At 50.0% G+C, this 23,908-nt stretch overlaps 6 protein-coding genes across 6 annotated transcripts; 4 read left to right on the forward strand and 2 right to left on the reverse strand.

The window, feature by feature from the left end:
- Positions 1 to 213: 213 nt before the first annotated feature.
- On the reverse strand, positions 214 to 1,325 carry LAJ45_05161 (uncharacterized protein; the record flags this gene model as incomplete). The annotated part of the gene is made up of 7 exons (XM_046114733.1): positions 214 to 274; positions 353 to 539; positions 665 to 810; positions 878 to 983; positions 1,063 to 1,079; positions 1,150 to 1,189; positions 1,256 to 1,325. The coding sequence occupies 7 exons, from the start codon at positions 1,323 to 1,325 to the stop codon at positions 214 to 216; spliced, it is 627 nt and encodes a 208-aa protein (XP_045972282.1).
- Positions 1,326 to 3,069: 1,744 nt separating this feature from the next.
- On the forward strand, positions 3,070 to 5,615 carry LAJ45_05162 (uncharacterized protein; the record flags this gene model as incomplete). Its single annotated transcript, XM_046114734.1, has 10 exons — positions 3,070 to 3,272; positions 3,341 to 3,380; positions 3,438 to 3,479; positions 3,530 to 3,540; positions 3,759 to 3,952; positions 4,012 to 4,310; positions 4,373 to 4,601; positions 4,682 to 4,950; positions 5,008 to 5,295; positions 5,358 to 5,615. 10 exons carry the CDS (start codon positions 3,070 to 3,072, stop codon positions 5,613 to 5,615), a joined length of 1,833 nt encoding a protein of 610 aa, XP_045972283.1.
- Positions 5,616 to 6,149: 534 nt separating this feature from the next.
- Positions 6,150 to 6,673, forward strand: LAJ45_05163 (uncharacterized protein; the record flags this gene model as incomplete). The annotated part of the gene is made up of 3 exons (XM_046114735.1): positions 6,150 to 6,179; positions 6,264 to 6,430; positions 6,511 to 6,673. The coding sequence occupies 3 exons, from the start codon at positions 6,150 to 6,152 to the stop codon at positions 6,671 to 6,673; spliced, it is 360 nt and encodes a 119-aa protein (XP_045972284.1).
- A 6,602-nt stretch (positions 6,674 to 13,275) lies between these two features.
- On the forward strand, positions 13,276 to 14,827 carry LAJ45_05164 (uncharacterized protein; the record flags this gene model as incomplete). The annotated part of the gene is made up of 3 exons (XM_046114736.1): positions 13,276 to 14,397; positions 14,470 to 14,548; positions 14,616 to 14,827. 3 exons carry the CDS (start codon positions 13,276 to 13,278, stop codon positions 14,825 to 14,827), a joined length of 1,413 nt encoding a protein of 470 aa, XP_045972285.1.
- A 1,080-nt stretch (positions 14,828 to 15,907) lies between these two features.
- On the forward strand, positions 15,908 to 16,407 carry LAJ45_05165 (uncharacterized protein; the record flags this gene model as incomplete). Its single annotated transcript, XM_046114737.1, has 4 exons — positions 15,908 to 15,910; positions 16,055 to 16,060; positions 16,141 to 16,232; positions 16,293 to 16,407. 4 exons carry the CDS (start codon positions 15,908 to 15,910, stop codon positions 16,405 to 16,407), a joined length of 216 nt encoding a protein of 71 aa, XP_045972286.1.
- A 2,815-nt stretch (positions 16,408 to 19,222) lies between these two features.
- On the reverse strand, positions 19,223 to 23,695 carry LAJ45_05166 (uncharacterized protein; the record flags this gene model as incomplete). Its single annotated transcript, XM_046114738.1, has 4 exons — positions 19,223 to 20,568; positions 20,697 to 21,476; positions 21,560 to 23,321; positions 23,417 to 23,695. 4 exons carry the CDS (start codon positions 23,693 to 23,695, stop codon positions 19,223 to 19,225), a joined length of 4,167 nt encoding a protein of 1,388 aa, XP_045972287.1.
- Positions 23,696 to 23,908: the final 213 nt, after the last annotated feature.

A 23,908-nucleotide genomic window follows, 5' to 3' on the forward strand; every position in this document is an offset into this window, starting at 1 on the left:
CGTTTATCATTGGTATAAGTTGAGATGCTTCTTTCCCCCTACAATAATAGATATCTTTTCCTCCCGGGAGAGTTGAATTCCCCTTTAGTTTTTTATCATTTATTCCCCCATGCGCCCGCTTTTGTTAAAAAATGAACTGCCCGTAACTCCAAAATATTCCCCATTATAATCATCATGTCTTTCTTCCCCCTACCCTTGCATTGCGGCATGCACTTATTTGCTCTTCTGGGCCCTGGTGCGCTCGCGCTTGGCATAGATCTCGGCGGTGAAGGGGCTGGGAGGGGTTTTCACATGTCAGCATAACTATCTTTCGGCGGGTTTCAAGACTTTGTGGGGGGGGGATTGAGCATACTCTTCATAGGTCAAAGCCACCTTGTACACCACAAAGACCAATGCGGTCAACAAGATACCAGCTGGCTTTGCGAACCAGAGCGCTGTCGCCAAGAACGACAGAGTTGAACCATAGTACATTGGCGCATCCGTGATGTTGAACGGGAAGCAAGTAACACGGGCGTCCATAAGGATCCCAAAGTAGTCACCTTAATTTAAGAAAGTGATCGAGTTAGCACTATCAATCATGTGGTCTGCTTGGACCCCGTCCTCCCCCGCGCCCCGCAAAAACGCAAAAAAAAATGCACAAAAAACTGGGGAAGTCGGTGCGTACCAAGATAGGTACCGGTCAGACCCAATGCCCACATGGATGACAAAACGAGAACATTCCCGGCCAAGAACATTCCACCGGCGGCCATCTTGACAGTGTCCGTCTGCAGCACATCGAGCGCTGGTTGATCGCGGAGAGCGCGCTCATAACTATATCAGAGGTTCAATTAATATCGAATTCGCGTATATCTCGCTTGCGGGCCCAAGAACAACTCACATAGTATCACGGAGGATCCCAATTCCGAAGATCACCACCGCGAGGAAGTAGCATCCATACCGCGAGTTTCCTCCAAAAAGCTTGGTAAGGACTTTGTTGTGGTATTCTATAATTTTTTTGGCGTTAATCTCGGCCTTCCTCAACTACCTACATACTCCGCTTTTTAAAGGGCCAGTAAGACGAACCTTGTCTTGCAACGACGCTGTAAATTATCACATGTCAGCCGTGGTTCAACACAAGGCAATTACTCTCAACGGCGGCGTGGAACATACTTCCAGAATATAGGATTGAATGCAATAGATCCAGCAGCGACTGAAAAAGCACCATTTATCAGTTATAAAACTCCCAAGTATTATCCTCATAGGGCAAAACCCATACCAAGCAGGCTTTGCTGGTTGAAATCAACCAGGTCTGTGATAGATGAAGTAGCGAACGCTTTGGTAGACATTTTGATTCGTGGAATGCGTGATAATGGAGGGGGGGGGGGAACTGGGGGTGGCGAAATCAAGCTGCTTAAAAAGAATAGAGCCCGTTTGAAAGAGGACAACTCAGCCAGTGGGTGGGCAAGGTGTTCGTGTTGGGAGTTGAATTGTTGAGTCTTGGTACCACAGGGTTAGGTTTAGGCACACCTCAGCTCGGGCCAGTACTTGGCTACTTGGCATGGCGCTGCGTTGTCGGGGTAGTGGAGCCGCAACTCGGCACATGTGTCACGTTGTCCTTAACGAGGGCCCTTGAATGGCTGGATTGTGCGCCTTCCGAGAGCAGGGACGGTAGAGTAGAACGCTAGTGCTGCCCGTAGACGATACTCTAACACAGATGTGAAAATTCGGTCTTATGCATCATTGATAGCAATGGTAAACAGCATAACCTGAAGTGTTGTAGAGGGTTCTGAACAAGAATATCTTGTATAGTATACATATCTTCTTTAGAATCGGAAAATATAAGCCATCGAGCAGCTGTACCAGCGGTACGGGCTACATGTACATACGTACACTTAAGCCGAAGAACTTTCACAGTTGGATACTGACCAAGCCACCGGCTCCCTAAAACGTTAACTAGCACGATGAATTGAGAGTAATTACTATTGTTTACCAATTTCACTTAGGGAGCCTTGTGAGATAGGCTTCACGAGAATTTACGACCGGTTGCGTTAGGCCGAAATTGTATATATGGGCTAAGCAATATGCAACATGAGCACGACGCTACACCTTATATAGTTTGCGAGTGATGGTTTGATATTAACGGAACTTAGGAAGATATGAAGACCTTTCCGTTCTACAGCTTCAACCCTCTTAAAGTTTATCGTAATCCTCCCCATTCCTAGTAGATACTATAGTTACTGCAATATCGATTGTGAGTACGTATTCCAACCCAACTTTGTTTATTGGCTTTAGTTATTAAGCTTGATTAAAAGAAGAAGGTTAGGATGAACTATGCAATGGAGATTAAGACTTTTCCAAAATAGTAGAGTATTGGAAGGGTGTATGCCATGATCATATGAGTACGGGCGGTAGTATTAGATTTCAAATGATTTGTTGGCAGTGCACTGGTAACATAACTACAGCTCAATTTATAAACTTAATTTAAGAGCTGATGCCACGATTTTGCTACAATTCCCGATGTATTCCGCGTTCTTAAAGCACATAAAATAAAAAGACAAGGTCACATAAAATAAAGTGAAAAAGGTCAGGTAGTAAAGTTGAGCAGTTTGAGCAATGGACAACGTAGCTATAGCCAAATGTCCTATAAGCTCTAACTGTGATCCACTGTTTCCATGTTGAAGTTTGGGGAAATTTTATTTGGGAATGAAATTTTATCCGTAACGCACTTTTGGCTGAATAAAGCTGCGTTAAATTATGCAGTGAGGTAGAAAGCAAATCCTCAAAATACTGAATTGCAAGGGTCATAGAGCTTAAGGCGCTCCCACCACACAATTCCCTCGACGTGCGTACCAAGAGCGCCCATGTACTATTACATCATGCGCCCCAGTAGATACTCAGCCGCATATTCCCAAATGAGGTCTGTTTTGATCAGATCTTACAGCCTGGTGAGGGATCTCGTACGACCGCCGGTACTTTAGCTACGCCTCAATTTCGAGCCTGCCAGAGTGGCCCGTGCACGTAATATGTATGTATGATCCTTACCAGCGCGTGAGTGGGAGCCGACGACGTCTCTTTGCACATCGGCTCAGGATGAATCACTTGTGGAATGCACGCGTTCTAAACAGGCCTCTGGCAGAGGCTTCGAACCTATATTCAAAACCGACACAAGTGCAGATACTCGATGTTACGAGAGCGGCCGATGGAAAGATAGGGACATCGAGGGTGTTAGTGGCCGGCGAAGGCATGCAGTCATCGTTACCGGAACTTTCCAATGACACTGTTATTCGATGGATGTAAGTTCTAGCAAAAAACAAAAACTAACCAAAAGCCAAAAAATCCATGATGTACTAATTTCTTCAAGACATACAAGAACTGTCGACATGGACTTTGATATTCTTCTGGTAAGCGGCTTGGGCATAATGTACCATGGGTGATCAAATTAGCTCACAGTGTTTCAGAACTTTGCTCTCACTCATCAAGAATTCACAAAGGAAGACAGGGTATGCATGTATCAACTGTTGAGACAGTTTCGAGAGAACCAACAGCGCAGTTCAAATCACGGTAAATACTTCGAGCCAGCTTGTCTTCAACAGACTCAGCTCTTTGAAGGTAGGACTGACGCTTTCTAATCCTGATATATGTCTAGACCTTGGCTATTACTAGTTTCTATACGATACTTGTTCTCAGAGCTAAATAAATCTCTAAATTACAGAATCGGATACTAAGGCTCCCCCCCAGTTTATATCACTGCCTTATATTGCACTTGGTGACAATTCTAGCATATCCAACACATTCCTTCCTCTTCGAGACTATATGTACCCCACTAGATCGCTATTGCAATACCATTACCGCCGCGAGTCGTCGGCCCTGATTGCTAAAAGGGATTTGGAACAGACTTCTCGAAAACTGGCAGGTCCCGGTTCACGTAAACTGGTCGTTGTCAAAAACCTATGGATACTAATGTTGAATGAGTGTAAGTGCTTACGACTCAAAACTTGGCAGCTTTCGATATCTGATAATATCCTTTATTAGCAACAATGATTACTGTCTCACCAACTGATGGTGAACATATTTGGTCAGAGTTGGGGTTGATCAGCAAGCCATATTCTTTACAATCTGAGCGCAGAACCTCAAATCTCTGGGAGACTTTGGATTTACTTGCAGATAGGCTCCAGCAAAGGATTTCGTCTGCAATTGACGAACTAGAATATCTTCTCTCGTACCAACGATGGTTCAGAACATCACTTCCAGCCTCCTTTGCCAATCGGGTGGGAGGAGATTCATCAAATTCTGGAGGTTCCCTGACAGGATTTTGGGGATTTATGTTTTACGTAGGTTGATCAAGAAACTTAACTTGACACTCAAGTGGGCGTTGAGCTAATATCTAGAGTAGCTCATTAATCCAGAGTGGATTCTTAGGCTGCAACATCGATTTTCAACATTGGAAAGCTTCTTGGCTGGTAACAGAGCTCGGTTTGAAGGGCTTAGGCACATGGAAAGATCTGCAGTGTCTGCAGAGATTGAGCTACAATCGGAATCCCTTTATATGTCTCTTTATGAGGGTGTCGGCATATACCTTGACATATTCTCCAAAGTATGCAGGAAGAGCACAATAGCACTTTGTATGTCCTAGATAGGTCTCCATATAGCTGAAGTTGTCACCTGTATATGCGACGCTAACTTAGAATGATATCTACTCTAGTGTTTCCATCAAATAGAGAGCTACTGTGTAAAGTATGGTTAGACGTCAAACATCAATCGCAGCTATTCTTATGGAAAGTCTCGGCCATGGATTTAAATATTCAAGTGATGACAGCTACTGGCCTGTCTGAAACCGAACGGCGCCACGATATACCCACAGAGATTGAGCAACTTATGTTTCTCCTTGTGGATTCCTTGACCCCTGGAGACTCGACAGAATCAGCCTGCTCCCGAATCAGTGATATATATTCTCAGTACATCGCGCGACTGGTAAGTCTCCGACGGGGCTAGGTTGCGAGCACTATTCTTATACTAATGACGGAGCAGCAATTATGGATCCAACAAGAACCATCGAAGCATCATACTGGGAATATATATCAAATTCTGGAGGAGTTGGATATAATCAGTGGAATAGTTGAATCACAACGAAAAGTCGTGGAGCAGATGGTGAAGATCTTTCGTGAACAACAACTACCGAACCCGCGAAAAATATGTACGAGTGCAGAGAAAATGTCAATGTCCCCAGAAACACCCACAAAAACACTTCAAAAAATGCAACAGTTTCAGTCAGAGCTCCGTGAATACCAAAATTCTTGCTCTCGGCTTGCTACGCTGGTAAGGCATCCTTCTATTTAACGCAAAATACCTGATAATGCTGACAAGTCCATCTGATACAGGCTGCCCAAAGACAAAGTGATGCACGGATGGAAAATATAGGCAAAATAATACTCGTGCTCACTATCACTACGACAATTTTCTTGCCTCTTGTGTTTGTGAGTAATCTGTTTGGGATGAATGTGGTAGATATAAGAGAGATGAGGTCGGGACAATGGGTGTTCTGGGTATCTGCTCTTGGAGTGACTCTCATAGCTGGAATCTTCGCTCTGGTTATAGCGTTTTTTTGGCGAGGGTTTGATGCTGAAAGTAAGAGCTAGAGGTTTTGGCGGGTTTAGTGGACGTCGGAAGGGGGGTTAAAGATAATCTGAGGGGGAAATAGTTTGTATGTTTTAGCCATAGCCTGCGGCTGTGATACTATGACTTAGATGGAGTTTATTATTATTATTAATATTACTATAAATAGCGTATTTTCTAATGATTATCTAAATATGACATCCCTTTCCAACATGCATGCGGATTTAAGAAACTGATCGCTTTTCAAAGCGCATTATTACGTGTACATACTTGCCTTGAGTCCTATTTTACAACTTAAATTTCTGAACATGAACTAGTTTCTGTTATGCTACCCAGAATAACAAGCGCAGTAAATTACTTCACAAGCCTGCATGAAATCTCACTCGACAGATTCTAACGTTTCGCCTTGGCGGTCACGCAAATGGATGTTTACATAAGACAGACAGCCCACCACGAGTGACACAGCAACGGAACTACACAGGCCTGCAGCACCACAACGTCTCTCCCCGCTGTCACGCCGTCAATCCACCAAACCGCCTCCCCCACCAACCGCAACAATGTCGATGCCCAATGAAGCCCTCCAAAAGGTTTGACATTCTCCCCGAACAAGGTTATAATCATAGATAAGAAAAAGAGAAAAAAGCAAACGACTAACCAACAACTGCGCGCAGTTGATGCAAGAGATCGAAGCAAGAGCAATCTTCTCCCAGCAGCAACTCCAAATCGTAAAGTCGCAAATGGCCGGAAAGCATCGCGACATCCGATTACTCCAGTTGACATCCCGGGAGCTCGATACGCTGCCTCCGTCAACCAAGGTTTACGAAGGCGTTGGGAAAATGTGCGTGCGGAGATAGCCCCCCCGGCGGTGAGATGTGGATAAGCAGAGCGGAAGCTAACGGGTGCGATACACGAGTACAGGTTCGTGTTGGAGGAGCTTTCGGATATTCAGAAGCGCCTCGAGGATGAGAAGAAGAGTTCGGAAGGCGACATCAAAGATCTCGAGAAGAAATTCCGATACCTTGAGACCACATATGAAAAGGCTCAGGACAACATCAATCAGATCCTCAACCGAGGGAGATAAAAAGATAAGGCAGAGTAGGAATATAGGCATAAGTAGTTAATCGGAAACAGTGATGATCAGGGGCTAAGGACGATGGCGATGGGGATAAGAAACATGGCTGAAGTAGCCGCTGAACGAAAAAAAGGCAGCAAAAACTGAAATGTTCTTGATGAATAAATTGGAAACTCACACCCCCCTCGAGTGAATGGTTTGCAGTTTTTTGGTGGGTGCTTCCGAGGATCGGTGGTACGGACAGATGAATCATGATATTGAGAATAGGGCTACCGGAAGAGCAAACAGCGGAAACAGCAGTGGTTTCGAGAGAGCAGCTACGTTGGCACCCCCACTGCTCCTCTGAGGATGTCTATTACCCACATACCACCTCTCCTTTGTATCTCTTTAATTACTACTCTTAATAGTACAAGCTTAATGCTTAGATAGAACGCATTGACTTTTTCGACAATGCCTAATTATCATTACCCCCCCTTCAAACAAGCTATATATCTGGAACATAGCATAAGTGAATGCGTGTACTCCTTATTACTTAAAGAGCATGAAGGTATATTTAACCCACATATCCCACCAAAGTACTTCCTCCCGAAGTAATTCATATTCTCAAGAGTGTCGTTGGTAGCCTAGCCACGCTCCCGGGGAAGAGTAAAGTACTCTACATAGAGTTCATGCAGCCTTAGCCATATTCTAAATCCTACTGTGGCTTGCAAGAAATGGCCCTGGTATCTTCTACTCTGCTCTACCGGGTTGGCCTGGAGGCCAACACACGATCCTCGGATATTCACCTCGAAAGCACGTAGAAAACCATCAAAGAGCACAATAGGTATGATAGAGTAGGTACTTACTCATGGAGTGGAGTGGAGGTGTTTTGTTGGTGATCTCGCATTGTTAACGTGCATACGATATGCTGTTAGATGTTGGTGCGCACCAAATTAATAAAGAGAGCTTATGTACGACGCAAAGACAGCGGCCACTAGAGCAGAGTATGCAAGCCCACTCAACCCACGCAGATAAACACGACGGTTCATAGGGTTGCCTAGAGCAGGTACCTCCCTGCCTAGCCAGCTTCATCTTGCCTGCCCTATGCGACGTCCAGGAACCCAGATGGCAGCATCCGAGTCGTTGATATTATCGATGTCGACTCTGCAGCTGTAGGTACTAGCTGCTGGGTTTCCAGAATTCCCTCATCCATGTTTCTGGAAGCTCTGTCTGACTGAGCTCTGTCTGACTGTTTACATACCCCAAACAATATCGTACGCATGCACAGGGAACATGAAGAAAAGCAGAATGACTTTTTTTTCTTCATAAAAAGGACACGAGATTTTCTTGTGCATGAATTCCCGGGCATGTGGGCTAGCTAGGTGTAACGTTGACGGGCAAGTGGCAACCACCTTCACACATCCTAGCTTACATATATTCTTTCACCAGCCAAGTGGATTCACGTTCAACGTCCTCTTTTTTTTTTTCTTCTCTCTTTTTTTCCTTTGTTGATCAGGAGGGGAAATAAAAATTTAATAGTCTTGACAACACACAACCCGGCGGCCGCGCAGCATCGAAAACGTTCAACCGTCGCCGCCTGCCGTGTAGTAGAGTTGCAAGTGTGCCTGAATACGGTAAAGTTTGCTACGGAATGCTTTTTTTTTTTTTAGTTGTTTTGTGGGGATATCTGGGATCATCGCAAAAGTAATCTCGCCATCTTCAAACAGTATATTCTGATTCGCAACACCTCGATAATATGATATGAACTTACTACTTGGCCATCTTGAAGGCCCGCACCTCAAAAGAAAATGAATCGTTCTCACCACAGCCCATCGAGCTATCTAGGTAAGTACTACCAGCTTCAGACGACCGTTGCGTGCGTAACCTCGGGAATCAACATCCAACCAATCCCCCAACCGATATCTGCATCTACCCGTAATCGTCCAAATCGACATTGGATTATTGCATCTCAGACAGCCAGACATGCTGCTGCTGTGAGGATGCAGAGATAACGAGAGAGTAACTCGGATCTCGGGTCTCTGTCCGAATCTAGAGTTTCTCGTTATTTCTTCTTTGACCACCGACGACGACAACGACGACAACGACGACTCTCTGAATTAAAAGCCGAATCGAGGGTTCGAGGTTTAGGGATGGTTGTACTATTATAATCTTGGCAGCTGCCGAAAAGCGGACAACACAGAAGGGCCCGACTGCTAGCTAGCACATTGTTAGGGGGACCTAAAAAGTCTGCAAGTGTGGCGTTTGTCTGCTAGGTAGCTATAGGTACTCTATGACCCTGCAAAGTATTATAACGGCAATACAGATATCTATGTAGGTACTCCAGAGGCATAGAGTAGGGTTGACATTGTCGTAGACGCAATCAAGATCGACATCTAAGATATCGTGCTCTGACAGGCCATAAGGCGGGGAAGAAACACTGTGGGAGTTCCACATAGAGTAACAAAAATGTATATCCTACGTGCCTATAGATTACGTTTCCCCTGATCGACCACCCTTCTTAGTACTCTACCAGTGGTATGGGGGGACCAGAAAGAGTGGGCGCTTCTGGCGCTTGGTTCAGGTGCAGTCGAAATGCTAATAAAGTTTAGTTGGGATTGTTTATGATAGGCGCGTAGAGTAGGTAGACCTACTGAAACCGCCATGTGGATTGTGGAGAAGGTCACAGTATCCTAGGAAAATCAATCACAGTGGCCAATCTATCTAGGCATGTTTCGGAAAAACTTCCGTGCTTCTGAAAGGTTGTTCCCTTGCATGCAGGATGCTGGTAGAGTGCTCTTAGCTCTATGTAGAATTTTTTTGGTGGGAGGGATCCCTGGTTGATGGTATTCTACTTTCGGAGATCAGCAGAAGAGATTTGTGGTTGACAAGTTGCAAAATAAAAAGCTTGATGAGCTGTTCGCAAGGAGAAAAAGAAAAAAAGAAAGTAAGAAAAAATCAGATGTTTCCAACTTAGTGACTTGTTTATCTGATTGTATTGGAAAGTGTTTACCCTGTATGCATGTAGCTAAAACACCGGACACTAGATGTTCAACACTACATGTATTTTTGACATCATTGGCCCCGAAGCTCCCGTACTTTTGGGATGTCGGATCATTTCTTGCTAACGCAATGTGGAACGTCCATCCACGGTTATTACCAGGTAGCTGCAGTACCAAAGATATCATCTGATCTGTAAATTTCGCACCTGAGGCGGAAGAATTCAAGAGAAGCTACCTACCTACATGAAATTGCCGTTGTTGTTCGGTCATCTTATCACACTTGAACTTTTTCATAAGGAAGCAGGTAGTCTTTTGACAACGAAAAAGAGAATGGAAGAAAAAAAAAATCATTCTCAAACACTACCTCCTGTTTTTGTAGCATTATATCCCTCAACTGCGTCAACTAGCACCCTAAGGTGTTCGTGCATCCGTCGGCGAATCTCGTCAGAGGATAATGTCCTCCGATATCTACATTCACGAGAATGTTAATATTCGCCAGAAAGCATAATTCGTTACGTCTTGTGGCGGGGCCCCGGAGGGGGGGGGGGGGGGGGCTTTCTTGATAGTTCTCTCTTCCAACTAGGTGATTTCCATGGGGACCGTTGAAATCACAGCTAGTGCAATAATGAATTGAAACAGAAGTTCTGATTGCTGTCGAACCCAACTGGTTGACCCCAGATTGTTTCCATATCTCAAGCAGTCCTCCCGCAATTGGTTGGGCGCCCAGCAATGAGCGAGCGAATCGATAAAGTCAACTTGGGTTCAAAGGGAAGAATGAAATATTTGAGGCAGCGATGCAGCGGCAGTTCCCCGTGATACACGCAGGCAAGCAAGGAATTGTTACGTGCGATCAAAGCTCCTCACGTGGATCGCCTCAGTACGTACTCCAACTTTCGTGTAAGTAAACTGCAGTGCACTGCAGAGCACATCTGCAGTCAGGAGCGGTTGGAGACGAAGCCTCCGGGTTTCGGATGGTATTCCTACCTACATACTTACTACCTACACATGTGACATAGCTAATACTCAGCCGGTATTATAGTTGGTGATTCCCCTCGTGATATGTACTTGTCCGTTTGCGTTCCATTTCTCTCTGTGGTCAAATCAACGGGTCCAGTCCATATTGGATTGGATTGCACAGCATATATGCCTGCCCCCTTTGGCCCAAGCCCTAACTTGACCTTTTCGGTCACAAGGAATAGCAAGAAGGGATCAATCTATTCCCAATCAGTGCCTGACATGTCAAGACGGCAAGTTTCAGATAATGACGAGCCAGTTAGAACCTACTGCGTGCCTCGGCTTAGACTGGGCCGGACTACTTAGATAGAGTAGCTGGACGGCTTGTAGGTGCAGTTTATTTTGGGGGAGAGAAAAAAATACTTGGGATGCTCGAAATAAGAGTTTTCAGAAGTGAAGAATGATCAACAAAGCACGTACATTCAAAATGTCGCCACACTCTTGTTCCTAGTTTAAGCCTTGGTCTAGGCTTAACCTCCCTTCCTTGTACTTCAAGGATATTTGCTGTAGCCTCTGCACGAAGAGCCGATGAGAAGAAGAAAAATATAGAGCACCACATCTACCATGCTCTACACCTGCAGACTGCGCAGAGAAAGGGGAGGCTTCAGTACTCGGCATTGCCACATGGAAAGGGGGAAAAAAAAAACAAGAATTTTTAAAGGGACAGCCACCACGTTGGTAGTCGGGAATCGAGTCGCTGTCTGTAACTTCAATGCAATGGTTCCAATTGATTACGACCATATAGATACGTAGATTGTATGTGTGGAGAGATTCAAGTTCGCCTTATCTATGGATATAGACTGTAGTTACACGGCATTCTTGGGCGGCGAGTCGGGTGCTTGAACTATCGTGAATATGTCAGGGCTCGTGTTCTTTACTGAGTTGAGTACATGTAGTTCTGGGCAGGTAAAGAGACACCTAGGGACATAGGGCCCGTGATGAGAAATTCCCTTGGCATCCATCTAAGGAGCGCGGTAAACTTGAGGCTCTGCTTAGCGGTCCACCAAACCTTTCCGAAACTTGTGTGAAACTGTATTTAGACCCAACCCCGCGCGATTTTGGCGTCTAAGCAATATTGGCGTTTACTTTGTCGCTGAACTGCGACTGTCTATATCTATCAACACCGGTTTTTCTTTTTGGGCAATCGATCTGAAAAGAGAGAATGATAGGTACCCATGTTTCATAGAAAGTATTAACTACTCTCAACGTTTTTTTTTTGTGGCGGACTTATGATAGATGTTACTGTAAGGCACCCGCAGATATGTAGGTTGATTTGGTACAGTATGTGAGGCAGTGGCATTTGTAGACTCACAAAAACAATACAGTACCGTATGTATGCAAAGTGTAGCGTAGAGCAGTGACAACCGTCAGCGACTCTCTCGGAAAAACCCAACAGCTAAAAAAGGCTCAATTGTGAATGGTACAGTGGACCAGAAGGGGCCATTTTTCATCAATTTTTCGCATGTTGATTCGCTGCATGAACACATCTAGTTCAGTACTGACGTCTGCGGGGGATCCAAGATCGCGATTGTTTCCTCCATTCTGTGCCCCTCCAGCGCCAGCATACAGTTGAGTCATAAATAACCACCTTCCCTGCAGTACGGTACCGCCCCACCTGTGATGCTTGGCCTATTTTTTATGCCTCCGCTAAGCGTGACACCAAAGTCCAAAGGAGTTTATGTACCTACCTACTTCATGTAAACTGTAGTTAGCTAGTTAGTACGCACATAGAGCATGTAGGTGAGCATCAGCTAATGAGCCTCCCCAGAAGATGGATCTCAACAAACTGCTTTCTGTCCGGCAGTTTGGGTAGAAGTAACAGTAGAGTTTACTGGGGTCTCATTTTAAATTTGAGAGAAGACATAAAGGATTAGTTTGCCATAGAGTCGAATGAGGGTACCTACATATTGATTCCACTACTGCATATAGTGGTATGTGCATACCTATGCCTAGGACCAGTAACGTTTAAGGGTGTGAAGGAGGTCACAAGTGTATGAGAAGGGGGGGGGGGGGTTTCAATTAATTTCTGGGGGCGGTGGGAGGGTGGAGGAGGTCTAGAGTAGGTACATCGTAGAGATGGCCTGGGGCGGAGGAGGGAGGGGTACTGGGTGCTGGCCAGTGGTTGGTACCGTTTGGTATTTTTGCTGCAGCTTCTCGCTGCTTCCGTGCCAGCGCTGACCTACCAAAGTGCAGCAGACATTTCCCCTCTCTGTGAAGCTTCGCCGCTGTGGTGTGTGTGTGCGTGTGTGTGTGTGTGTGTGTGTGACAGGAATCGTTAAAAGGCCCCCATCACCCTCTTGCTTTCTGATTTCCCCTCTCCCCTCATCATCCCTCCGTTCTGTCTGTGGGAGTTGTCTCTACTTCGCAACGCTTAAGTACTGATTGATAGCCCCGAACTAATTACCATCGCTTACCCAACCGCCCAACTACCAACTGATCCACAAAGTCTACTCTACTACAAAGATCTACAGCAACAATAACAGGGTTTTTTTTGGGGGTGACTGCGTGACTACACGGCCCTCTTACCTCGCAAGAAACAGTAAATACTTTTTTGTCCAGTGACATCCCCCCCTTATCTCATCTTACCCCACTCCCACAACCCCCCACAAACACGCCGATATGGCCGACTGGCCGCATGCTGGCGCCAGCTACAGCGCCCCCTTCCAGTCTCCCTATGTCAACCAGTCTTATGCTGCTCCTCCCCCAGCGCCAATGCCCAGCCAGTACGAATACCCGCAGAGCCCCGACATCCGCTATGCCGAACCTGGTTCCCCCATTGTGTACCCGGTATCACCAGTAGGATCCCCACCTCGCTCCCGCGATAGCTCTCGGCCAAGGCCCAGCTCCTTTGGGGCGGAGCCGTACATTCACGTTCCGGATGACCGTGGGCGAGAGAGAATGTATCACACTAGCCACCTGTCGATTGTTAGCCATGGGGCTGGCAGCCAAGCCTTGTCCCGCTCAGCCTCAGAGCGCTCACGCCGTTACGTTGACGTGGCTAAAACCGGTAGCACCAGAGGCCGTCAACGTTCGCCCAGCGTTAGCTACTATTACGATGGCAGAGATGGAGGAAAGAAGTATACCCGCGATGCTCCAGGGTCTACTTACAGCAACTCCTCGTACGGGTCCCGGTCTCATTCAAGGGCCCGTCACTCAAGATCCCCGTCTTGTGATTCGTGCGGGTCCGGCTGCGAAGGAGAGCATCATACTACTAGCCAGGTTGTCGTCCATTCGGCTGCAAACAGTCTGGCTGAGGAGGTCCGTAAGTTACAGTTGCAGCTAGAGGAAGTCAAGCTAGAAAAGGAAAGGAAGCACAGGGAGGAGGAGGAGAACAAGAGCAGGGAGATAGTTGTCCAGGCCAGGGTCCGCGAAACCATGGCCGAGCAAAAACAGAGAGAGCACCAAGAACGATTGCGAGAAACCGAGATCGAGCGAAAGGTTTCCGAGAAACTTGCGGCCAAGACTCGCGAGGAGCAGGAAGCGAGGGCCAGAGAGGCGGCCGAGAATGCCAAAATCGCGGCGGCGGCCGAGAAGCTTTTGAGAGATCGAACGGCTGCAGAAGAAAAGAAGAAAGCAGAGGAGGCGGCTGCCGAGGAAAAGATGAGGCTCATCGTTGAGGAACGGATCAAAAAAATGCAGCCGCCCCCGCAGCCCGCGCCGCGTCTAACATACACCAAGTTCTCCAAAGTCCATCTTTGCAAGGAGGCTTTGGATGAGCGTAACATTGGCTACACGGAAGAGGTAAGGCGTGACCCAACCCGGTCTTGATACAATATGATCGTTTCTAATAATCTGTCAATTTATTACCTATAGTCCGAGCACTTCCTTGTTCATAGAGTTGTCGACAAAAACGAGCAGAATTACCTCTGGGCCCGCACCAAGGAAATTAGGAGTAAGTGACTCGAATGTTTTTGAATATACATTTATATATAGTCAAGCTAACGTTCTCCCGCAAAAAGATTACTACCGGCAAATTCAAGAAGCCGCAGACCAAGCTCCCACTGTCCGCACAAAAGAAGGCGACTATGTCAAATACGTACAAATTGCTGGCCAGCCGTACCCGATCGCCCTCCCAGTGACTTTCACCCGGACTCCCGGTGGTGGCCAAACTCAACGGGTTGACCCTATCAAGATCAAGTGGTCCGACATTTTCAAGCCTTCAAAGTTCTAGGCTTGTGGATGTTATGCTATGGCAGTGATTGCGATAGCGATGAAGCTGCCACTGAGTATGGTTGCGGTTTTATGAGATAGCTGACCATTGGTGTATCACATATCTCTTTCATTTGTTCACCCTTGGTGGATGATTTGATGCCGGTTTTTGTTATGGGCGGCGGGGGATCTAGGAGTTCTTTTTATTTTCTATTTTACATTTTTCAGTACTGGGGGGTTGGATTGTCATGGTAGTGGGGAGGGAGGCATATTTCGTCGATATCTTATGGTTTCATGATATGGTGCTCATCAGCAAACTTTTCTTTTTCCCTGGAAGCCTCATCGATCTGTTGTTTTGCTAGATATCCTTTGTTTCTCAAAATCGCGTAAAACAGAACCTTGATATTTTGTTTTTTCACTATTATCCATCTGTACTCTTACCCGGCGGCTGAAAAAAACAAAGAAATCAGCCTGCGGTGAAGCTCTCGCTTTTCATATGTGAAAAAAAGCAAAAATCCGGTCCAGGGCTAAAGTTGAGGAAGGGGGAGGTCGATGTTGACCATGATCTCAGGGACTTTTGTCGATTGCGTGGTCGGTGGGGGTTGTGCTTCTAGAGCCAAGGGAAAACGTTCACCATCCCCCTCCCTTGTCGTTGTATATAGGTACTATTCCACACTCCTTAGACATAGCGATCATAATGCGTATGCTTCACCTATCCACTCTATCTGGCTGCCCGCTCTAGAGGCTACCCAGTTTCCTTCTTTTCAGATGATGTGATTCAGGTTCAGCCTCAGCGTTCCCACACACACCCTTGGCCGGGGGAGGGGGAGGGGGAGGGGGAGGAGGGGGAGCTCGAAGCGCCGCGCAGCGTCAGCAGACAGATATGCAATGCAACGAGTGCAGGCCGGCCGGTGGTGTGCTCTAGCCTACTCTATTCGGTGGTGGAGGTGGTTTACTCTATTTTTGCATGTTGACGTGCGGGGAGGGGGTTGGACACGGCACGTGACGTGATACGATATCGGTGGTTGGTTGGGTTAGGGTTTATTGGCGAGTGATTGGTGGTGATAAAACTAGGCGCGGCGCTAGCAACCAACGGGCGTGTATGGTATGTGCCAAGCTTTGGGATTGTTTACCTCTAATCATTTCTAATTACTAGAGTACATATATATAGGTACATACTTCGCTTTTGCGATATGACACCATGTGGAAAGGGGATCGCAGCCTCTATGATGGTGGACTAACAGACTAGACTGCAGTAATCATGCCTCACACTGGTTTCTAGGATTCAAAAGGACGGCCAATGAAAATAGCAGCGAGTGCTAATTGGTTGGATAGGGACCAAACGTTTTACTCGAGCATGGCGTGTTCGAATCCCTTTGCGATTTGGCCGATATTTGTGCTCTTGAAAGACTGCCGACAAGGCGTAGGTAGGTATGTAGGTACACTTTCTGGGTGAGATGATAATACCGACACTCCGCTGTCTACAGTGCATGCACGGTAGTTAGTGGTCAGTGCGATGACGGCGGTGGCGGTGAGCTCAACAGACACGCGCAGGATCGAAGGGCCTCATCTTTAATCTTAGTTTTGCATGATGTGGGGTAAGAGCTATCTAGAACTTCGAGTCGCCCATGTCGCCCATCAAATATATGATGCCAAGCCCTCTTCGAAACGGAAACTTATCCGAAACACCCAGGAGGGCCACTGTTGGTGTGTGCGAGGTAGAGGACCAATAGCTATTACCATTATCCTGGTGAGGTCATCCAGCTGCTTAAGTCAGTTGAGTGTTTACCCCACTAAATATTGCCAAGCATAATACATAAAAAACGCATTGAAATCGTGGGGGGTACGTAGAATAGCCTGCTGAGAAATAGCAGCCCAATACTAGACCGAGTACACCTTTGGTGAGAATGCAAGTACCTGTGCCAAGAATCCTATCTCATCTCTAAGGATCTACTCCGAATGATGGCCTTCATTATATAGATTAGATAAGATTCTCGCTACAGGACAATCAATATGTTTATACCTGGCACTAACTCCTGCATGCACCAGGGCACGCAAGTCTTCTATCGTGCATAACGACCACTCACCAAACTCGTTGTTTTATTTTGCTTGACCTCCGTTAGCGAGGAGAAATTAAAGGTCCGCTTGGGAGCTGGCCTCGTAGAAAACAGCGTTTCGGTGGTCCTCCGTTAGTGGGTGGGAAACGGAGAAATTTCGAAACAGAGTTTCAAGCGAAAAGTAAACCCTAACTGCTTGTTGGAAATCTCCGTTTTCATGGAGTTAACGTTGTTTTCTGGCCCATAGAATGGGTCGCTAAACACAGCCCATTTTCTCAGAATGGAGTTTCCGCCAGAACGAAGTTTTAAACCCCCATAACTCCGTTTTGGATGGCTCCCAAACGGGCCCTAGACGGAGATGATAGCAACGTCGATGGTAGGGTTAGTGGTTGCATTGGTAGCCAGTGGTTATTGTGGGTACTGTGGGAAAAGCTGGTACTAGGAGTTAATTGCTTATTTGATGGAGTTAACGAGTTAACGTTGCTTTAATATCTGGACCCGCAAAGACTATTCGTTTTCTCAGAACGGAGTTTTAGCCAGAACTCTATTTTGGGCCACTACCAAACGGGCCCTTAGTATGTCATGTAGACGATCGATGCTCCCAATGACTTTCGTGGTCGCAGGCAAAAAAATCATTTAGAATTTTATAGAGAACTGGAACGTCTTGTGTCATGTTCTTGATTGGAACCGCAGCTGATGGTATTGAGAAGAATGAACTGAAATGTAGGTTGAGAACAAAATACACTTAAAGAACGAACCAGGACCTGAAGTCTTGTGCCTGCAACCGTGTCATAATAAGTGTCCTCTCATACCTTCTCACTACATGTAATCACCATTGAAGAGCTCCACTGTTCCCTTATTTTCCATCGTTCTCCTCTACTATTACAAGTGCTAATTACTTTGCAGTTTCATCGGACTCTCATGATCACGCTGTCTCGCATTAGACAAAGCTCAAAGGTCATTCACCAATCGCCTCAGTTGGCCAATAGGCTATCCGGTTGGTCAATAAACCACATCCTCGACTAGGACGGAACATATATATGCAAAAGCACTAGACTGCAGCGATAGCTAATACCCACTCCTTTTATTCCCAGATAGCCACGGGCCAAGCATATAGTATCCAAGCGGGCAACCAGAGAACCCTAGGCCTTAGTGTGCCCCTGCCACCGGCACCCTGAACAATTCCCGAAACATCACAAACTCATAACCCTTATATATACTCGACACCATATTTTGGCCTCACCCCTCCCCCCCGCTACCGCAGTGTAGGCCGGAAAGATGAGCTACGCTACGACACAGATACCCCCAAGCATACTAGGCCCAGGTTGGTGCTATATACCACGGCCACGAGCAGCGTGGGTCGGATACTTATTTTGCTACGACTACTGGGCACCGAACTCTTACCAAGGCCTGGACGAACGGTTGAGAATGTATACGAGAGAGCCAAACGAAGCTTGCATGCAATTGAAGAGACTCAGAGAGGGTATTTAATAGCTCTACGAAGAATAAAGGGTCGTGCACTATAATGTCAAAGTGGAGGAAAAACTCTACATGTTAAATCGCGTATGGAAACCTAGATATACGGGGGTGCTGGTTTGGTGTTTTGAGCCATGAGCTTCTGAGCTGCTGTGATCTCAGCCTGTCTTGGCCTGGCTACAGGCATAGTTGCAATAATCGGGCTGCGTTCAACACGAACAATGTCGTTTTTGGAATGTGTTCACTACAGCTGTGCCAAGCGACTTCGCGCTGCGTCTCGATAAGTCAATGATAACAACGACAACAACAACAAGATAGCGCTAGCAGCTAGTTGGGGTACTAGTCGATCTCGTGCCAACATCGAGTGATGCACCATGATTAGTTCTGTAGCTAGGGGAAATGATTTACTCTTATTTTTATCCCGTTAATGAGATGAGACGATATGTCTATACGTTATTTGTATTCCCTGCGTGCAACAAAGGATGATTCTCTGCCAAAATATGGATGGGCCCGTTGTGAGGCGTTACGGATGGTCTTTGGGGAGGCTTGAAATTTGGCTGGTCTGTTATCGGAGGTTTTAAGATGGACATATTGATATTGTCAAGGCGATGATAAACAGGCCCCTTGAACACAACATGACGAGTGATCCAGATGGGATATCGCACTTATCACGTTACAAGCCAGACCACCTAACCAGCCCACAACCCGCAACCAACATCTCGATCTCACAATCACCTCTCTACACAACCCTCTACAGCACACCTGAATTACAGCTACAAAGTTACGCAAAGCCCAGAATCCACGCTCTCTATTGCGCTATACCTTTACCTACTTCTCCCCTAACCACCACCACCACCACCACCACTATAATTATCTACACCTACTTACAACTCCTCCACCACCTTCCCCCCCTCCTCCACCTCCCCAGTCGGCACCCACACCATGACCCCATTCTTATCCAACCCCACACCCTCACTGCCCGGACTCACCCTCAGCGTCTTATTAAAGTACCGATCCACAACCCTCAACGCAGGCCTCACCCACACGCCCTTCTCCCCTCCCCTCCTCTCCTCCTTCCCGCCCATCCCCTTCTTATCCCCCACCCCCTTCCCCCCCTTCCCTCTCTCCCCCTTCTCCCCCTTCTCCCCCTTCTCCCCCTTATCCTCCTCCTTCACACCCATCGCCGCCGCGTCCGCCCGATACACAAACAACCGATACCCCAGCGCGACCCTGGCCACGGGCAACACCTGCACCACCGTCTGCTTCGGCCCACTGAACGCAAACCCCTCACTCGCCTCCATCACCACGCTAAACGTCAAGAAATAATTCGTCGGGTTCTCAAGCACATACTGGAGATGTAGCACACCGGGCACATCCGCCTCGCCCGCCGCCGCCGTCGGTATCAGACTCGACGTCGTCCGTGCCCGCGCCCTGCCACCCAGCCTCTGCGGCACCCCCACCCCCCCCTCCTCCTCACCCGCCGCCACAGACGGCGACACAGGCGCAGGCGCCGACACCACGGCCGCCAGCACCCGCGGCTCACTCCCCGGCACGGGTAATCTTGGCACCGGCAGCAGCGTAGTATTCGTCACCTCCGGCCACTCCGGGCTCGTGTCCGTCCTCCGCCAGCTCAGACTCAGCGCCACATCCGCGCTCGCCGCGCGCCGGTCTTCAAGCGACATCTTCTGCACGTCGAGCAAGAAGGTCAGTGTCGCCGGCGCGCCACTATTCAGCGCCTTCGGCTGCCCCCCAGCGGCGGCGGCGTCAGCAACAACAGTTGCCACGATCCCGCCAGCTACCGCGTGGACGGGCAGTGCCCACTCCGTGAGCAGCAGCGTGCCCTCGCCCTGCGCGGCAATCGTGACGGTGAGCGCCCACCGCTGCGTTATCCCCAGCGGCTGCTCGGGGGCGAGGTCGTCAGGCAGCGAGAAGTAGTCGGGCCATGGGTCGGGGTGCACGCGCGGCGAGAAGTCGAAGGAGGTGCGGAAGGGGTTGATGACGGGCATTTCTGCGACGACGGGCTTTGAGATTGGTGTTTCGGGGTCAGAGACGAGGTGGTAGTGGGCGGTGATCTCGATGGCGCAGTCGGCGGGGATGGAGGGCGAGGGGAAGGTGAAGGTGCGCTTTGCGGAGGCGCCGGGTGGCAGGCGGCCAAGTGGGTAGTGCGCGGTTGTGGCGAGCTGTTCTGCTTCGGCGCTGGAGTCGGGGGAGAGCCAGGTTATCTTTGGTGCTGCGTTCACAATCCGAAGTCAGTATGCTACATACAGCCAATCACACCCCATCACTCGCAGCGGAAATGATCACGACGCCCGCAAAAAAAAAAAAAAAAAACAGCAAACAAGGGAGGGGCAAACTCACGCTCCTCCCCCGGCCACCCCAAGATCTTCACCTCAACGCCCACCACCGCCTCCTCATCCTCCCCATTACACGCGCCAAACTCAATCCTCACAATCTCATTCACATACACATCGCCCACGACCGCGCTGCGCGCCGTCACATCCATCTTTGGCGGCCTCGGCAATATCTCGACCCTGCCAGGCTCCACGGCCCTGAGCGGCTTCCTCCTCAACTCCGTCGTCCCCCCGCCTGCCGCCCCTAGGGGCGCTTCAATCCACCACGCCCCGCTCCCGCCGTTCGCCGTGACCTGCCGCCGCCGCGCGGCAGCGCTCGGAAGAATGTGCACGCCCCCCCCGCCTTCCTCCTCGTCCGCCTCGAGCATGAGCATAAAGTCCAGCTCGAACCCGTCCGACACGAACACGAACGTCGCGCAGACGGCCTTTGCGTCGCCGGCCTCGCGCAGGACGGCGGCGAGCTCGAAGACCTTGGTCTCGCCGGGGGCGAGGGTGAGGTCTGTGTCGGCGGCTAGGAACGAGGGTGCGTCGGGGGTTGTGTGTTGCTCCGTGAGCTTGTTTTTGAGGTCTAGTTTTGTCACTCTGCTGGTGGTGGTGGGGGGAGGGGGGACGCAGGAGGAGGAGTGGTGCAGGTGGATGGGCTTTAGGGGCCCCTCGAAGGTGAGCTTGAGTTCGGTGAAGGTGATGGGTGTGGAGGAGGGGTGGGCAGTAGAGGTGATGGAGAGCTGGGAGGTGATGAGGTCGCCGACGTGGATTTTGGGGGTGGAGAAGGTGTATGTTGCGGTTACTGTGAGGGATAGGAGGGTTAGCTGGTAGGTCTTGTTATACTTGCGTGAAGAAAAGGACTTATGAAAAAGAAGAGAGATATACGAAAGCTCACAACATCCCCTCCCCTCACCACCATCGTCGGCCGCACCTTCACCGCCTCAATCCCCTCCAGACACCTCCCAAGATCATACCTCCACCCCCTCCTCTCCCTAAACACCTCCCCACACAGCAGCTCCAACCCCGCAACCACCACGCTCCCCCCATCACCACTCATCCTCCCACACTCCACCACGCTCCACAGCACCTCCTCCAGCACCTCCCACCACCCCTCGCGCCTATACACGCCCGCGGCAGCCCTCAAATCCTTCAGCGCCTCCCCCCAGCCCACGCCGCTCCGCGCCGCCGCCGCCATCCGCAGCTTCGCAACACTATACACAACCCCACACGCCATCCTGCGCTGCCCGCGCGCCTCAAACTCGCGCCGCGCCAGACCCAGCAGCGCGATCCGGGGCCCCTCCCCCTCCCACACTACCTCCTCCGCCGGCGGCAGACACAGATATGTATCATAGCTACTCTCCTTCGCACCCACACTGACCCTCTTCCCGCGCTGCGCCCGCTCCCCGAGGTGCTCCGCGGCCGCGAGATAGTAGAACCCCGGATGGTGCAGGTAGTCCGCGGCGGCCATACGCTCGCCCACCCCACCGCCACCGCCGCCGCCGCCGCTCACGGCAGCAGACCCCTTCTCGCCACCCACATACAGCGCCTGCGCCTCGCGCGCCCCGTCCACATCCAGCAGGGACCCCCTCGCGGGCGGCACCAGCGGCGCCAACACGGCCAGATTCGCCGCCTGCAGCAGCTCCGCCAGACACCGATTCCACCGCGCCATCCACGCGCTGAACCCATACGTCTCCGTGCCCAGCCCCTTGCGGTCCAGCACGGCCGCCATCTGCACCACATGGCTGCCCCACCGGCGCTTGGCAGCCGTGTACTGCTCGTTCCACAGGTGGCAGCGCACGATGCGCAGCGTAAGCGTGTCCGCGAGCAGGCGTGCCTCGGTCCACCGCTCGCTCCACGACGTGGTGGTCTCAAACACCTCCGCGAACAGCTTCTCGTACGCGGCCTCGTAGCTGCGCGCGGCAACGTCGAGCTCCTGGCGGAACTCGGCAAAGACGCCGAGTTTGAGCTCGTAGCGGAGGGACCATGCGTGCAGGGAGAGGGCGCGCGAGGAGGGTACGGTGGGCGGGGGCACGGAGCCGCGGTTGCGCTTGCGGCGCGTGTGTTTTGAGAGCTCGCGGTAGTAGTCGATTGCGTGCGGGTGGAGTGTCGTGAGCAAGGTGGCGACGAACTGGTGCACCTCGACGGGCGAGGAGTGGGCGGGGAGGAAGAAGAATGTTATTCCCGGGACGAGGCCGGTGCTGCGCTTGATGTAGGAGAGGCGCTCGTCGATGCGCGGGGAGGAGAGGATGCTCTTCTCGCTGAGCAGGGCGACGACGAAGCGGCTGCGGAAGGCGGGGGACCTTATGTCGTCGCTGCTGATTGCGGCCGGGGAGGAGCCCGGCGGCGCGAAGAAGCGCTTCTGGTGGTTGATTGCGGCGATGAGCGTGTTGTCGTGTTGGTTCTGCAGGGGCCCGTCGTTGGTGTCGGTGTAGAGCTCGTAGGCGGCGCAGAAGGCGGCGGGGAGGAGTGTTTGGTGCTTCCGCAGCCAGAGGGGCGTGAGCACGCCGTCGGGGTAGAGCGGCGAGGAGGGCGAGAGCGGCGAGATGGGAGAGTGCAGGGCTTGGATGCGGGTGGGCGGGCCTTCGAGCGGGGTGGTGAAGTGCTCGTCGGCGGGCGGGCGGGCTTTGCGCGGGGGGAGAGTGTAGTCCTGTGTTTCGTGTCAGCACAGCACAGTCTCTTCTCTCACCACCACAACAGAACGGCCAACCACAAGAACACAAGAAAAAGAGCAGCACTACACACCCTCCCCACAGCCCTGATCCTCCACGCCGGTGTCTGCGGCTTCTGGCGCTCCGCCGGCCGCGCCGCCCAGATGCCCGAGCAGTCCGTCTTGAGAAAGTAGTCGAGCAGCAGCTCTCCTGCGGGCGTGGTGACGGGCGCAACAGCACAGGCGATCAGCGAGCCGTTCTGCTCGAGCTGCGGGTAGGTGGATGGCGGGGAGTGGCGCTCGGGGGAGCCCAGGCCCGACACGATGAGGAGGGGCGCCTCGTGCGTGACTAGTTCGGGGGGGTAGGCGTCCATGGCTGGAGCTAGCTGGTGACTGCTGGGTATATATTAGAGAGGTAATTAGATGTTTGGTGTGTATTGGGCTTTTGATTGGTGGTTATAGCTGTGAATATATATATGCTAGTGTCTCTCAATTGAATCCTCGTCCTCTCGTGGGTAGTGGGGCGGGGACGTAATGTGTTGCACCCCCGCGTTCCCGTGAGCATGCAGCAGCTGTGCCTGTGTCAC

The sequence above is a fragment of the Morchella importuna genome (assembly GCF_003444635.1).
Source record: "Morchella importuna strain M04M26 chromosome Unknown Morimp01GS013, whole genome shotgun sequence".
NCBI lineage: Eukaryota > Fungi > Ascomycota > Pezizomycetes > Pezizales > Morchellaceae > Morchella > Morchella importuna.